This window comes from Microcebus murinus, chromosome 28 (assembly GCF_040939455.1).
Source record: "Microcebus murinus isolate Inina chromosome 28, M.murinus_Inina_mat1.0, whole genome shotgun sequence".
NCBI classification, from domain to species: Eukaryota; Metazoa; Chordata; class Mammalia; order Primates; family Cheirogaleidae; genus Microcebus; species Microcebus murinus.
Genome location: NC_134131.1, coordinates 756,413 through 769,664, shown reverse-complemented (window position 1 = coordinate 769,664; position 13,252 = coordinate 756,413). Strand labels below are relative to the sequence as shown.

General features: G+C 50.8%; 1 protein-coding gene and 1 long non-coding RNA gene across 5 annotated transcripts in view; both read right to left on the bottom strand.

Moving 5' to 3' along the window:
- Positions 1-3,594, bottom strand: part of SIMC1 (SUMO interacting motifs containing 1) — a 41,439-nt gene extending 37,845 nt beyond the window's left edge. For 3 of the 4 annotated variants that reach the window (XR_012915308.1, XM_075998449.1, XM_075998450.1), the window contains exon 1: positions 3,314-3,593. Coding sequence is in view for 3 of the 4 variants with exons in the window: in XM_075998449.1 (XP_075854564.1) it covers positions 3,314-3,442 (129 nt within the window). In the remaining variant the exon portion in view is untranslated. Of the gene's footprint in view, positions 1-3,313 lie in introns of all 4 variants that reach the window. The other variant, XM_075998451.1, reaches the window with a different exon arrangement.
- A 2,534-nt stretch (positions 3,595-6,128) lies between these two features.
- Positions 6,129-12,674, bottom strand: LOC109730079 (uncharacterized). Its single transcript, XR_012915313.1, has 2 exons — positions 12,289-12,674; positions 6,129-7,416 (listed from the first exon to the last, which is right to left on the bottom strand). It is a non-coding gene; the product is annotated as an uncharacterized LOC109730079 (long non-coding RNA).
- Positions 12,675-13,252: the final 578 nt, after the last annotated feature.

Sequence of the window (13,252 nt, the reverse complement as noted above, 5' to 3'; positions counted from 1 at the left end):
ATGGCTAATAAACTTTTCAATTCATTTAACAACAACAAAAAGGAAATGTCTATGGTATTGCTAACAGTATATGCTGTTCCTGGATAAATTTCTCATGGAAAGTTGAGACCCATATACACAAATAGGAAAACAGGCTGCATAGTTACAACAGGTCTCATCTAGTTCTCTGTGGTCACTGGTCATTTGATTTATTCAATTAGTTGCCTTTAAGCCTAGATTCATGGCTCAAAATTACTGTGCAAACTGAGATTATCATTTACTTTGTATTTTCCTTTTTAAACTTTCTACCTAAAAATTGAACAAAAATGTTCAATTTCTGCAGAAGTACAACTCCTAACAGAATAATGCTGGCCCAGCAGTTTGAGATGATAGCAAATGCCTACGAAACAGGCAAAATTGAACTTAACAATGGACTCTAGGTAAACTTAGCCTGACAGCCACTCTCTCAAATCTCCCTTGTTGCTCAAATGTGGCTGAAAGGATTTTGACAATGACTCCTAGTTGCCAGTCACTCCCTCTGACATGGGACCAGACCAATAACCCAGGATGGGTCCATCCTAGCATTGAGGGACAGACATCAAAACCTAACTATAGGTTGACTGATCGGTGATGCTTTTGGAGAAAGATCTTGATCAAAAAGGGGAAATGCGAATGTTGTCGGAGTCAAAACAGAGTCATTTGTGTTAAAAGTCCTGACAGACAGAGATAGGGAAGACCACAAAGAGAGGGTTCTCATGCCCGATAACAAGAACCAGCCTGTAATCCTAGCACTCTGGGAGGCCAAGGCTGGCGGATTGCTCGAGGTCAGGAGTTCGAAACCAGCCTGAGCAAGAGCGAGACCCCATCTCTACTATAAATAGAAAGAAATTAATTGGTCAACTAATATATATATATATATATAGAAAAAATTAGCTGGGCATGGTGGTGCATGCTTGTAGTCCCAGCTACTCAGTAGGCTGAGGCAGGAGGATTGCTTGAGCCCTGGAGTGTGAGGTTGCTGTGAGCTAGGCTTTTGCCGTGGCACTCTAGCTCGGGCAACAGAGTGAGACTGTGTCTCAAACAACAACAACAAACCCTTATAACAATCCTGCTAGGTAGGTGTTAATGTTCTCATGCTCAAAAGTTGAGAGGAGACAGAACTTGCCAAGGCTCAAATAGTTGCTATGTGGGAGATCTTCATTTGAACAGAGGGTTCAGAGCCTTCAGGAAAAGATAAAGGCCCTTTAGGCTTTATAACCTTGCGAGTCTCTCAATGCCTCTGATCTTTTACATGGTCATCCTACCACCTTTATCTAATTTGCAAAAAACATAATAGGAGAACAAACTTGGGGCTTTTAGAGGGCTGGAGTAAATATCCAGAGAAGCAAGATTTAAACTGGGTACTGCTCTCTGGAACTTGCCCTTTATTTCTATGCAACTGAAAAGGCTCAAGATCAGAATGCTTGGGGAGTGGTCATGAGGAGAGGAACAGAATACACCCATGTATGTGTGTGAGGGGCCACAACAGATTGGGATAAGGATGACATCTGTTCATTGAAGATGGAAGCTGGACCAGGATGAGGGGGAACAGACAACACCAGGGAGGAAAGGAGGCAAGGCAGGAAGGGCAAAGTTAAAGGAGGACCGAGAGAAGGGGCAATAGGAAAGAAGGAACTAGGAGAAAAGGCAGGTGTGAGTTATTCTGCAGTATTTTTTCCCTCTGTAATCTTTTCCTTGATGATCTCAGTCACTATTAGGCCCTCACTCTTTTCTAGTTGAAAGACTGCCAAATCTCCCGACTTTTCTCCAAGAGTTTAACTCCTCCCAGCCAGCCAGATCCACCCGTGTTTTCTATCAGCAATTAAGTCCAATAGGTCCCACCTGAATTTGGCATCGCCTCTACCCTGAGCCTGCTCTTACATTACATTCACCCTTACTTATCAAACACCCATCTGAACCTGATCTTTCTCCCCTACCTTCAAGCATTCTTTCATCCAACAAATACTTATTGTGGATCTGTTATGTCCTACACACTGCACCACAGCACTAGGTATATCCAGTCATTTCAGTGAAGTAGGGTCATTTCTATCTTGAAAATCTCTTTTCTGCTCACCTCGTCGTCAGCTGCCCAACTCAACTAGAGATGTACTTGAGAAACCCTCAAGCAAGAATCCCTCTTGCTTGAACACACGATACTATATGTGGCATACCATTCATTCTACAGTTATCACCCAGCACTTGGCACTGTACCTGGGACACGAAAGGGACAGTAAACTCACTGAAAAGGAAACTGGTGCAGCAGCAGCAGCAGCTAGGAGGCTTGTCTTGAAGGAGTATTTGCATGCGAAGCATGATGTTTTCCTTAAACCATATCAACTATCCACATAGTATCAGCTTGGTAATTCTTTTACTTCTGGGGTGTGGCTGTGGCAGGCTGGGGAGACTTGTTGGAGGTCTTCTGATGGAAGGCTGTCCACCTCCCTAACTCTCTTGCGTAGGTTACTCAATAACCACTTGTCGCATAAATCACTTTAGGACAGGGACCACCCATGGTGTGTTCTCCATTGTACCCCTAGGCCCTAGAACACCTGGTCCATAGCAGTTCAATAAATATCTGTGGTCCCAGCTCAAAAAGCAGGGACCCTAGACGTTTTACTTGCACCCCCCCCCTTAGGAAAGACAAAGATGAAGAGGCCTGAGGGCAAAGAAACAGTGCGAGATGCTTGCCTCCCGGGTCTCTCCAGGCTTGGCACACGGGGAATGCTCGCTGGGCGAGATGAATCGCCTCCCACACAACTCCAGATCGGCCCCCCGGCGGCCAGGCCTTGGAGGGCGGCCGCCACATGGCCCAGGCCCGCGTCCCTCCCTCCCGGCCTGGGCCCCCGCTACCGCCCCGCACACCTCCGTGCCCGCCACAGGCCAAGCGATCGCACGCTCCCGCGTTCCTGCCCCGAGGGCCAGGCGGGGCTGCGGCCCGGGCCCGCGCACACCCACCCGCCGGAGCGCCGGGGACGCCGCGGCCCGGCCTGAGCCCGCCGGGGCTCCGGCAGGCCCCGCCCCGGCCGCCGTCCATGTGCTCGGCCGCCGGCCGCTCTCCAGCCGCAGCCCGCCCGGGCCGGAGGGATCCACCGGGGAGGCCCGGCCCGGCCCTGCCGCGCTCCTCAGCGCCCGGGAGGCCGGCGAGGCGGAGGGCGGGAAGACGCCGCCGCTGTGAGGCGCCGAGGGCCGAGCGGCGGCGGCGGCGCCGGGGAAGGCGGGCCCTGCCCAGGGTCGCCAAGACGCAAGACCCCGGCCGAGGCGACGCTCCGGCCGCGGCCGCTCGCTCACCACTCACCACGGTCCGGCGGGGCAGCGCGCCGGGGGTCCGGGACAGGGCCCGGCGGAGCCTCCGCGCCCGGCCCGAGCGGGTCCCCCCGGAGCTCTCGGAGCCGCTGTCGTCCGAGATGACGATAAAGTCCTCCATGGCTGCGGGCCCCGGCCAGGCCAGCGCGCGAGCGGCCGGCGAGCCAGGCGGCCGCGGCGGCGGCGGCTTCGGTTCCTGCTGCCGAAGCGGTGGCGGCGGCGGTAACCGAGGCCATCACCCCGCCGGCCCCGCCCCTTCCCGCCCCGCGCCCCGCCCCTCCGGCCCCGCGCCCCGCCCCTTTCCGGCTGAGCGCACCCCGCCCCTTCCCGCACCGCCCCTTTCCGGCCCCGCGCACCGCCCCCTTCCGGCCCAGCGCCCCGCCCCTTCCGGCACCGCGACCCCCGCTCCGTCCCGCCCACCGGCGTGAGCCCCCGGGTCAGGGCCGCGCTCTCCGCGCCCGGCCGCCCTTCCCTCCCTGAGGGGAGGAGAAAGAGAAAGGAGCCGCAGCCGGCGTGGGCCGGCGTTGCGGGCCAGCGACACGCCGAGACGCTGAGGCTTCCCCACCTGCTTCCAACTGACGGAAGTGTGAAGTGAGGTGTGGCCAACCCTACCTGGCCCAGGTGTGAGCCGGACGCTCCGACTGAGCGGCCTTGACTGACTGGCGGGGAGACAGACGGGCCCCCCTAGAGGGCGGCCGACCCGGGCTCCGAGTGACCGGCTAGCAGAGGGCTCCCCAGCTGGGGACAGCCTTGCTGACGAGGGAGGGGGACCCCTGGGTGACGGAGGGCGGGTGGCCCGGCTTCTGGCGGAGGGAGGGGAGGGACCCCACTTCCCCGCGCACCTGTGCGAGGGTATCTGAAGGGTAAATTCCTGCAAGTGGAATTACTGGGTCAAAGGCCAGGCTTTTGTTATTGTTTTGATCAGTGATGTCCAGCGACCCTTCTATTTTCTTTTTTTAAATTTTACTTCTTTTATTGAAATATTTTTTTTCTTATATTTTATTATTTTATCTTTCTGTTCTTAGTTTATGTAGACCCTTCTAAATCGAACCATTTTGCAGTTGCACCAACAGTGTGTATGTCTCTCAGGAATTTAAATTGTGAGATTTAGAGAGAGTGGTTCTGTTGGTAGCAGGATTGGAAGCTGAAAAAGTGCACAGAGAGCAGCCACGAGGAAGCAGAGGCCACGAATAAGCAGAGGAGAAAAGATGCAAAGAGACAGCCCCGAGAGAGGAAGCGGTAGGTAGTTGGCTGGTTGGTCGTAGGGGAGGAACATTAAAATCAAAACAACTACTAGTACAATCGATGTGGGTTATTGACAAAACTCTGCTGCTCAGGCTCCAACGAATTTGCAAAATATGTTAAGAGATCCAAAGAAAAATGTGTTTAGCAGAAGGGGTATTTGTTCCTCATGGACGTGGACAGGCTGTTCTCTCGCTCTCCGGCTGCTGCTACATCAGTAGCAGTTCTCCCAACGCGTCAGAAGCCCAGCTGCCAGCTCTCGCTTGGACTGTACACACTGCACTCTTTGGGGCCTGCCTGCCCTGAGCACTCCCTAATGTAGGAGACCTCAGACTCAACTTCTTTCTCTGGGACACCCCCACCAGTCCCTGCCAGGGACAATCTATTAATAACCTATATCCTTTTGTTGTTGAGGGATCCTCGTCTGCAGGTGCTTCTTGGGGAGTGCCAGCAGGAGCCTTAAACCCCAGCCACCTTTTGTGCTATCCAGTGTGACTCACATGTGGCAAACTTACATACATAATTCAAGGAGGAAGGGCATGTAGGCAGCTCCCATCCTGGTGCTCTTCTCTTAGCACTAGACCGTCTTTCTCCTCCCTTCCTTCACTCCCAAGGGCTTTGGAAAAGCTCATCCAGGTCAATGGTTCAGTGAATTCAGGCAAGTTCTCAGCTTGGGGAGGGAGAGAGAAGCTTGTTGGACCTTAAAACTTGTGGGAAGAGAATGTGGGAATAAGTGGAATGGCTCCCATCTCTTTCCACTAGGGACAGGCAATGGACTCCGGTTGCCGTCTACAATAAATACTAGTCACTCATGGATATATGAACTACTTGGAAAAATTTCAAATGCCTATTTTTGTTGAAGAATTTATAATAAAATGATTAATATTAATAATTGACCTTCAAGCATAAAAATATTGATATGACTTTTGGGGTACAATAGTGTTCTGATTATATATATCTTTCTCGTCAGCCATCCTGCCTGAAACTCAGGAAACACAGGGTTCCTGGTGGTGTAATATGAGAACACCTGAAAATTACCTTGCCCTTACTTGGCAACCCAGGTGGGATAAATACTGGCCCTGGAGTTGCTTTCCTTAAATCTGTAAGTAATGTCACTTATGTTTTCTTGGCCATCCTGGGTTTATCCCAAAATATGTTGTTTACCTAGGACTTCCAAAATGATGGTATCTTTTTTAGAAGTGTGTGTATATGTTAGGGTGACACTTCTTCATAGACTTGCTCCCCCCAAATCATACATTGATCCCATGTAAATTGACAGGCTAATATAGTCTTTTATGCATTGCATGGATACTGTTTTTACTGAGCAACTGCTAGGTGCCAGGCACCATGTTAGGGGTCAGGGATAAAGCAGTGAGAAGGACAGCCATCGTCTCTGGCTCACATAGCTCAGCAGTTAAGGAGGTATCCCTAGTTTGTGAATAAAGAAAAAAAATCCTATTACTTTCTTTTAATAATTATTTTTTTGAGGCAGGGTCTTATACTGTTGCCTGAACTAGAGTGCAGTTGTGTCGCGCCCGCCTCGCCAGCAAGGAAGACACGGCAACTGGAGTTCTTCTGACAGTGCTTTAATGGGGTTCCCTTTAGACTTACATGATGCGGAAGACCCAGCCCGGCAGCGCGCAGGCTGCTATATACCCTAGAAGCACAACCCCTAAGCTGGGATAGGCCGCTCAGCTGTCGAGCCACCAAAGCATTAGTCCATAGCAGGACCCTTCGTTTGCATGCTTTCGCCACAGGGCAACCGACAATTGCGCGTGCGCTGAACTTGTTTGCTGCTCTAGGCAAAGCCGGAAACAGGCGCCAACTTGTAATGGCGTTGACACCGCGCCCCACATCTCCCCCTGTTTTATTAATTTAATGAGAGCTGAGCAACCGTTCAGCACCGTCCTTCGACCGTGCGATCAAGGTTGCAGAGCCTCACTTTCACCAGCAACCACCTAACCTCGTGCAATGAGCACAACTCGGAGGTGTGCAAAGGCTGGCTGTGGGATAGGAGACCATGCCTTATTTGGTGCAATGGGAGAGACCCCTCAGAGTGCAAAGGCCATGTCTACTAAAATACCTGGGGGTAGGAGCGGGCGCAACCCAAAACTAGGCTAACCTTTTAGCATGGTCAACCACACCTGTGCAGACTGTCTCAGTTCAAGCGCAGCAAATGTCTGTGCCAATACCACATGGTCCGTGGCTGCAAGACCGAAACAGAGTCATAGAGCTAGGAGCTTCAACAGGAACAGGAATGTATCTAGGCAAGCGGGTAACAATGGCAGAGGGGTGAGACGTGGCATTCCAACACAATGTATAATTGCACGTATTAGAGGAACAGTTCACATGTGTACCAGAGGGTTTTTCCGTGGATACCACCCAGATAAACGGGGGCCAAACCCAGACAGGTATAGGGGCAAAGGTCGCGTTTCGCCCTCCCGCAATCACCCTCACAGAACCTTCAAAAGAGTCGCTAAGATTCCCTGCGAAACTAGCATTCCCTGCCATACCCCTAGCCACCAATGGACAGGGGAGCCAAGTCTGTGCAGCTTCCGTTAACCCCACACAAAACACAAAGTCCCCTTCAAGGAGAAGGATCTATTTCCCTCCAGTTAAGCAGGGAGCTCACGGGCTCTCAATAACAGTAGGCGGGGGAAAACTGATGCGTCATGTGTCACAGGCATCGGCAGGGGAAGCACTGACAGGATCCCCCAGCGTGGCTCCGATGCCATCCTCGCGATCATCCATACTGTCGTCAGGAGGAGTAGCCAGCACGTCTTCATGCTGCTCCAGAGGCTGCTGCACCGTTCTAGTCAGCCGAGTGGGCACCCAGATGGGATTGTCCTGGTCCTGTGGAAAAATACAAATAGCTCCCCTGGATCTCATTAACACTGGATCCGGGCCTTTCCATAGATTAGACAACACATCTTTCCACTTCACTAATTCTTTCTGTGGCGGAGCAGGCGTGACATGCCTGTCTGCTGCCGAACGTCCCTTGACATCTAAATTTAAAAAATTTAAAGTAAAGAGAGCAAAGGAGAGGCGTCCTTTGGGTGATAGCCCTAGCTGTAGGGCATCTCCCCCTTTTTGTTTTTGTAAGTACATTTTGAGCGTGCCGTGAGCACGTTCCACGATGCCTTGCGCTTGAGGGTTGTAGGGAAGACCGGTACGGTGCTCCACACCCAAGCGAGTGCAAAACTGCTGAAAAGATTTTGAGGTATAAGCCGGGCCATTATCTGTCTTAATAACCCAGGGCTTGCCCCAGGCTGCCCAAGCTTCTAGGCAGTGAATGATAACGTAACTTGCCTTTTCTCCAGCCAGAGGCGTGGCATGAAGGACGCCTGAGCACGTGTCAACAGACACGTGAACATACTGAAGCTTCCCAAAGGATGGGACATGAGTTACATCCATTTGCCACATTTGTAGAGGACGCAAACCCCTAGGATTTACGCCCGTATGAACAACGGTGCGAAAAGGAGCACAATTTGGACATTGCAGTACAATCTCACGAGCATCTGCACGTGTGATGCTGAACTTAAGTCGTAAGGTTTCAGCTGGCACATGATAAAGTTTATGAAAGTCTATGGCGGCGGCGTGGCCATCAGACACCCAGAGGGCGCGAGTGGCGTGATCTGCCATAGCATTTCCCGCAGCCATAGGTCCAGGTAACAAGGAATGAGCTCTGATATGCTGAATGGAAAATGGGTTTTTCCTATTTTGAATAGTATTCCTAATTTCTGTAAATACAGAAAAGACAGTACTCTTGGCAAGAATGTGAAAGGAGTTCTCTAACTGTTTAACTGCGTTGACCACATAAAAGGAGTCTGAGATGATGTTGATAGGTTCAGTGATGGTACTGAGAACCAGACCGACTACGGCACACTCTACTAGCTGAGGAGAAGAATAGTTAAACTGTTTGGTATACACCTTGTCCTGAATGACATAGCTCCCAATACCCGTCTTAGAGCCATCGGTATACACATCCAAGGCATCAACCAAAGGTTGCAGCGAAGTTACTCTTGGGAAAATAAGCTCGTTCCTCATTGCAAACTGCAACAAGGCATGTCTGGGATAATGGTTGTCAATGCTCCCTGGGAAGGTGCATCTCAATATGGCCCATGCATCAAGAGTGGCACATAAGGTGTTTACCTGATTGGCAGTATATGGACAAATCAGGCTATCAGGGTGACGCCCAAAATGGGACACAGCCAAACTAATACCCTTTAAAGCTATCTCAGCCACACAGGTAGGATAATGGCCAATCACCTTTCCTGGAGAGGCTTGAGGATGCACCCATAAAAGGGGGCCATCCTGCCAAAGCACTGCCGTAGGGAGCGTGAGAGAAGGGAGTACACAGAGGGAGAAAGGATCATGGTGCTGAATGCGCACTACTTGCGCCTTTTGAATGGCTTCTTCTACCTTATGAAGAGCCTTTAGGGCCTCAGGAGTCAAAGTTCTAGGAGACGTGATGTGTGAGTCTCCCTCTAGAATCTGAAATAATGGCTTCAGTTCTGCTGTGGTAAGACATAAAAAAGGTCGAAGCCAATTGATATCTCCTAGCAGCTTTTGAAAATCGTTTAAGGTCCTCAAAGCATCTCTTCGGATGGACAGTCTTTGAGGCACAATTTTGTCAGGGAGAATGCTACTACCAAGAAACACGCCTACTTCTCCCTCTTGCACCTTTTCTGGAGCGACCAGCAAGCCTTTTTCCTTTAAGTGAGCCTGAAGGGACGCATAAGCTTGGCGAAGTACACCATCATCACAATGACACAAGAGAATATCATCCATATAGTGTATAATTCTTACCTTTGAAAACTTCTGCCTAACCGGCTGGATAGCTGAGGCCACATAAAGTTGGCACATAGTGGGACTGTTAGCCATGCCCTGAGGCAAAACCTGCCATTGATATCTTGCATCAGGCTGCTCATGGTTTATGGAAGGAAGCGTGAATGCAAATCTGCTTTTATCTTGTGGGTGCAGGGGAATAGAGAAAAAACAGTCCTTGATGTCCAAGATGATCAGACTCCAATGTTTAGGCAAAGCTGAGAGAAGGGGCAGTCCTCTCTGAACAGGCCCCATAAGCTGCATCTGGGCATTAATTGCTCTAAGGTCATGCAACAGTCTCCATTTACCAGACCTTTTCTTAATCACAAAAATAGGGGTATTCCAAGGAGATTGAGAGGGTTCAAGATGCCCAAGAGTGAGCTGCTCTTGCACTAGATTATGGGCCGCGAGTAACTTTTCAGAGGGTAAGGGCCACTGAGGCACCCACACTGGCTCCTCTGTATTCCAGAGTATGGGCAGAGGATCCTCAGTGGCCCCTAAGAAAAACCCAGCCCGTGCCTAGAGGGTCGTGGCACAGGCTCTATAGGTTCAGTTCTTCCCTGCAAGTTCCTCCCAAGCCCTTTACCTGGGACACAGCCCATGCTTTTCATCAGCTTTTGACTTTGAACAGAATAGTCATTGGTCAATTTGAAGTCCAATTGCCGTAGCAAATCTCTACCCCAAAGATTTACAGGCAGAGGTAGGACATAAGGTTGAAAACTACCCTCTCTACCCTCCTTATCCTTCCATTTCAGGGTCTGGGCGCTGATCACTGGAGAGGATGCATATCCCAATCCCTGCAGAGTCTGAGCTGAGGGGGCCAATGGCCACGTTTTTGGCCACCAGCGTTCAGAAATTAAATGTCTTTCCTTGTATGGTTAAGTCCATAGTAGGACGTTCATCTAAATTCAATGACAAATATGCACAGTTTCCTCCAGAGGAGCCAAAACCTTTTTCTCCTCTGATTTTTTGTTTACTAGGGAATATAGAATGGAGGCTAGGTAAAATTAGCAACTGTGCTATCCGGTCTCCTGGATATATGGAAACTATGCCTCTAGTGGAAGAGCAAAGAATTTTTACTTGCCCTTCAAAATCTGAATCAATAACTCCTGGGTGAATTATTAATCCCTGCAGAGTTGATGAAGACCTGCCAAGGACGAGTCCTACAGTATTATCAGGTAACGGCCCCTTAAAATCAGATGGAACCGGTTGGCACCCCATGAGGGGCGTTAATACTGTTGTGGTGGTGGCACAGAGGTCCAATCCTGCGGAACCTTTAGTGGCTCTCCTTGGCTCCCCGGAGGCGCTAGGAGCGACCTCTCCTGGGTATTCCCCTGCATGGCCCCATATATTTGCGGGCCCTGGGGTCGGGGGCCCCGCCATCCGTTTTTTTGCTTAGGTACAGGTTTTCCATTTTGATCCCGAACTATGGGATTTCCATCCTTATCCTTCATCGAGCGACGCCATCCGTTTTTTTGCTTAGGTACAGGTTTTCCATTTTGATCCCGAACTATGGGATTTCCATCCTTATCCTTCATCGAGCGACATTCAGAAGCCCAATGTCGCCCCTTGCCACAGGTAGGGCAGATGCCTGGCTGTTTGTTAGAGGAGCTCCCTTGCTTAGGAGGTCTTCTACATTGCCTTTTAAGGTGCCCAGGTTTGCCACAATTGTAGCAATTGCGTTCCTGCTTTGCTTGAGCTGCTAAAACAGCGGCCACCAGGCCAAGGGGCAATTGCATCAAGTTACCCTTGACCTCCCCACGATTGGGCAAGCTCTTCCACGCCTTGATGGCTATGGAGTTAATCTGGGCATATACCTCCTCTGGGTAGGCGACCTGATTGTTGACCCACTGCCCCTGCCCTGTGAGCATGTCAAAATTCCATGCTGGTTGCCCGCGTTGGGCGTTTCTCCGGGATTGCTCCATGCACTCTTCCTGGTTAATGGACTTCCAATCTAAATACTGACCTGTAGTCAGTACTGCCTTGACGAGCTGACTCCAATCTCTGGGCGTCATTGCTGTATTGCCCAGTCTCTCTACCAAAGATAAGGTGTAGGAGGCCCCATGTCCCCAGTTTCGGACAGCCTCCGCCAGCTCTTTCAATTGCTTGGCGTTCACTGGCTCCCAGCCCCTTTGATTATCATTCTCAAAGACAGGAAAGGTAAGGAACAGCTCTTTTCGCTCTTCAGGGCGGATGAATGAGTCACCCTGCCGTGCGCCTTTCTGCCTGGGGCGAACGCTTAGTTCCTCATAAGGCGGGGCGTACGGAGGTGGGCGGTACCGCTCATAACCGGCCGCTTCCTGAAAAACTGGTTCCTCTTTCTTTTCTAGTTCCTCATCTGACTCTGGGCTACTGTCGCAGTCTGACTCAGAGTCAGCAGTGTCAGATAAATGTAGATTGTCAAAATCTGGTAAGGGGTCACAATTAGGCAGATCGGGCTGCGCTTTCCCTCCCTGCATTTTCCTTTTTTGAGCTCTATATTCCTTTTTTCCACCTTTTACCGCGGTCCCTCCCTGACTGCTTCTCTCTGAGCTTGCTTCTTGCAAGTCACTCAGTGCTCTTTGGCTAGCCGCTACGCGCGGGCCTGAACTCTCATCATGCAGGCACTCCATAATTAGGTTGTGAACAAGGAGAGTGCCTGGCTTTAAAAGTCCTGCGCCACGAAGGTCTCGCCCTAACTTCTCCCAAGAGGGAATAGTCAAGGAACCCGAGTGGAGGAACCAAGGAGCTACTCGGTCCACCTCCTTCAAAAATTTTATGAGGGTCCTTTCCTCACAGTGCACTCCTTGTGATGCTAAGAGGTTCTTAATAGGCCACAAAAAGCGCCGCAGCGGAATATTACCCATTTTTTGGAAGCAGGGGAGTTTTGGCCGTCCCACACGTCAGTTCTGAACTCACCTCTGTCCAGGTCGTCTCCGCTGGTGCCTCAAAGTTGTTTCGGTTCCCGGGTTTCGGCACCACTTGTCGCGCCTGCCTCGCCAGCAAGGAAGACGTGGCAACCGGAGTTCTTCTGACAGTGCTTTAATGGGGTTCCCTTTAGACTTACATGATGCGGAAGACCCAGCCCGGCAGCGTGCAGGCTGCTATATACCCTAGAAGCACAACCCCTAAGCTGGGATAGGCCGCTCAGCTGTCGAGCCACCAAAGCATTAGTCCATAGCAGGACCCTTCATTTGCATGCTTGCGCCACAGGGCAACCGACAATTGCGCGTGCGCTGAACTTGTTTGCTGCTCTAGGCAAAGCCGGAAACAGGCGCCAACTTGTAATGGCGTTGACACCGCGCCCCACACAGTTGCATGATCATAGCTCACTGCAGTCTCAAATTCCTGGGCTCAAGCAATCCTGCCTCAGCCTCCTCAGTACTGGAACTACAGGTATACAACACCAACCCCAGCTGATTTTTCTATTTTTTTTTTTTTTTTTTTGGGATGGGATTTCTCTGTGTTGCTCAGGCTGGCCTCAAGCAGTCCTCCTGCCTTGGCCTCCCAAAGTGCTAGGATTACAGGCATGAATCACCATGCCTGGCTAATAATTTTTTTTTTTTTTTTTTTTTGAGACAGAGTCTCGCTTTGTTGTCCAGGCTAGAGTGAGTGCCGTGGCGTCAGCCTAGCTCACAGCAACCTCAAAATCCTGGGCTTGAGTGATCCTTCTGCCTCAGCCTCCCAAGTAGCTGGGACTACAGGCATGCGCCACCATGCCCGGCTAATTTTTTTATATATATATCAGTTGGCCAATTAATTTCTTTCTATTTTATAGTGGAGACGGGGTCTCGCTCTTGCTCAGGCTGGTTTTGAACTCCTGACCTTGAGCAATCCGCCCGCCTTGGCCTCCCAAGAGCTAGGATTACAGGCGTGAGCCACA